General features: G+C 64.9%; 1 protein-coding gene across 1 annotated transcript in view; it reads left to right on the top strand.

Moving 5' to 3' along the window:
* The window catches only part of DOK3 (docking protein 3), a gene marked incomplete at its 3' end in the record, with an annotated part of 2,476 nt that extends 1,219 nt beyond the window's left edge, over positions 1 to 1,257 (top strand). The window contains exons 2-5 of the mRNA XM_010189733.1: positions 372 to 665; positions 796 to 889; positions 975 to 1,147; positions 1,225 to 1,257. Of these exons, the coding sequence (XP_010188035.1) occupies positions 372 to 665; positions 796 to 889; positions 975 to 1,147; positions 1,225 to 1,257 (594 nt within the window). The remainder of the gene's footprint in view (positions 1 to 371; positions 666 to 795; positions 890 to 974; positions 1,148 to 1,224) is intronic.
* Positions 1,258 to 1,263: the final 6 nt, after the last annotated feature.

Here is a 1,263-nt window from a genome sequence, read left to right as displayed (position 1 = left end):
GTCTTGAGACCGGTCGGGCGCGCGGCGGCGGGGGCAGGCCGCCACTTGCAGTGGGGAACGAAGAGCAGGACCTGGTGCTCGGCGAGCTGGGAGCGAGCGTGACTCACCCAGCAAGCCGTGCTGAGCTCGCCTGGGGCGAGGCCCCGTGCTCAACCCAGCTTTGGGACTGCCATACTCTGCAGCCCATGGGCTCTGCACTGGCCCTGGTTCTGTGCCCTTTTGCAGTGCCCAGTGGGTGAAGGGCAGGACCCCCTGTGCCCCCTCCTTCCCCACACAGCTCTTCCTGAGCATGGGCAGTGCTGTGAGGACACAGCAGGCAGCTCTTTGCTGACCTGGTTTTCTCCCCTGCCCGTGCGCTTCCCCTGCCCCAGAGGTCCTGGAGGAAGATGCGAGCCCAGCTCTTCGCCGCCAGCCCCTTTGGTGTTGCCCGCATGGAGAAGTTCGACGTGCGGGATGATGGCACGGTGCTGGAGAAGTCCTCTCTGCGGCGATCTGGTCGCCGGGTGATCCGCCTCTCAGACTGCGTCTCCGTGGGCCCAGCAGGCACCGAAAGCTGCCCCAAAGCCACCGCTGCCTTTTACCTCACCACCATGGAGAAGAGCTACGTGCTGGCAGCCGAGCAGCGGGATGAGTGGATCGCCCAGCTCTGCCAGCTGGCCTTCCAGGTAGTGCAGGGTCCAGCACAGCTGGGACCCCTTGTGCTCGGGTGAGCCATGGGGCTCTGGGGTGCACGGGCAGGCAGGGGGGCTTGTGCTCCCCTGGTCCAGGGGCTGCACTCACATCCCTCTGTTTCAGGGTACAAAGGAGACAGCGCAGAGCAGTGCCAGGACTCAGCCCAGCCTGGCTGTCCCCATGGAGGAGAACTCCCTTTACTCCTCCTGGCAGGACTGTACGTGCAGGGACCGTGGATGGGGCTGGGATGGGCTCCAGCTTGGTGCTGTAGTGCTGACTCTCACCTTGCTCTGTTCCTGTAGTGACTGAATTCCCAGTGCTGGTGGTCCAGACGGACGCAGCTGACCGCTGTGGTCTGCACGGGCACTACCTGCTCTCGGCCCTTTCCCAGAGCCTGACGCTGAAGGACCCGCAGTCCCGCCAGCCCCTGCTCACCTGGCCCTACCTCTTCCTCCGCAAGTTTGGCCAGGATCAGGTGCGTACCTGCCCCTCACGGGACTGCTATCTGCCCAGGGTGTGTGCCAGCCCTCACCCTGCTCTTTGGCCCTGCAGAACATCTTCTCCTTCGAGGCCGGCCGCCGCAGTGACTCC

The sequence above is a fragment of the Mesitornis unicolor genome, unplaced genomic scaffold (assembly GCF_000695765.1).
Source record: "Mesitornis unicolor isolate BGI_N332 unplaced genomic scaffold, ASM69576v1 scaffold13620, whole genome shotgun sequence".
In the NCBI taxonomy this organism is placed as follows: domain Eukaryota; kingdom Metazoa; phylum Chordata; class Aves; order Mesitornithiformes; family Mesitornithidae; genus Mesitornis; species Mesitornis unicolor.
The sequence above is the reverse complement of the archived record's forward strand: the minus strand, read 5'-3'. Positions and strand labels throughout refer to the sequence as shown.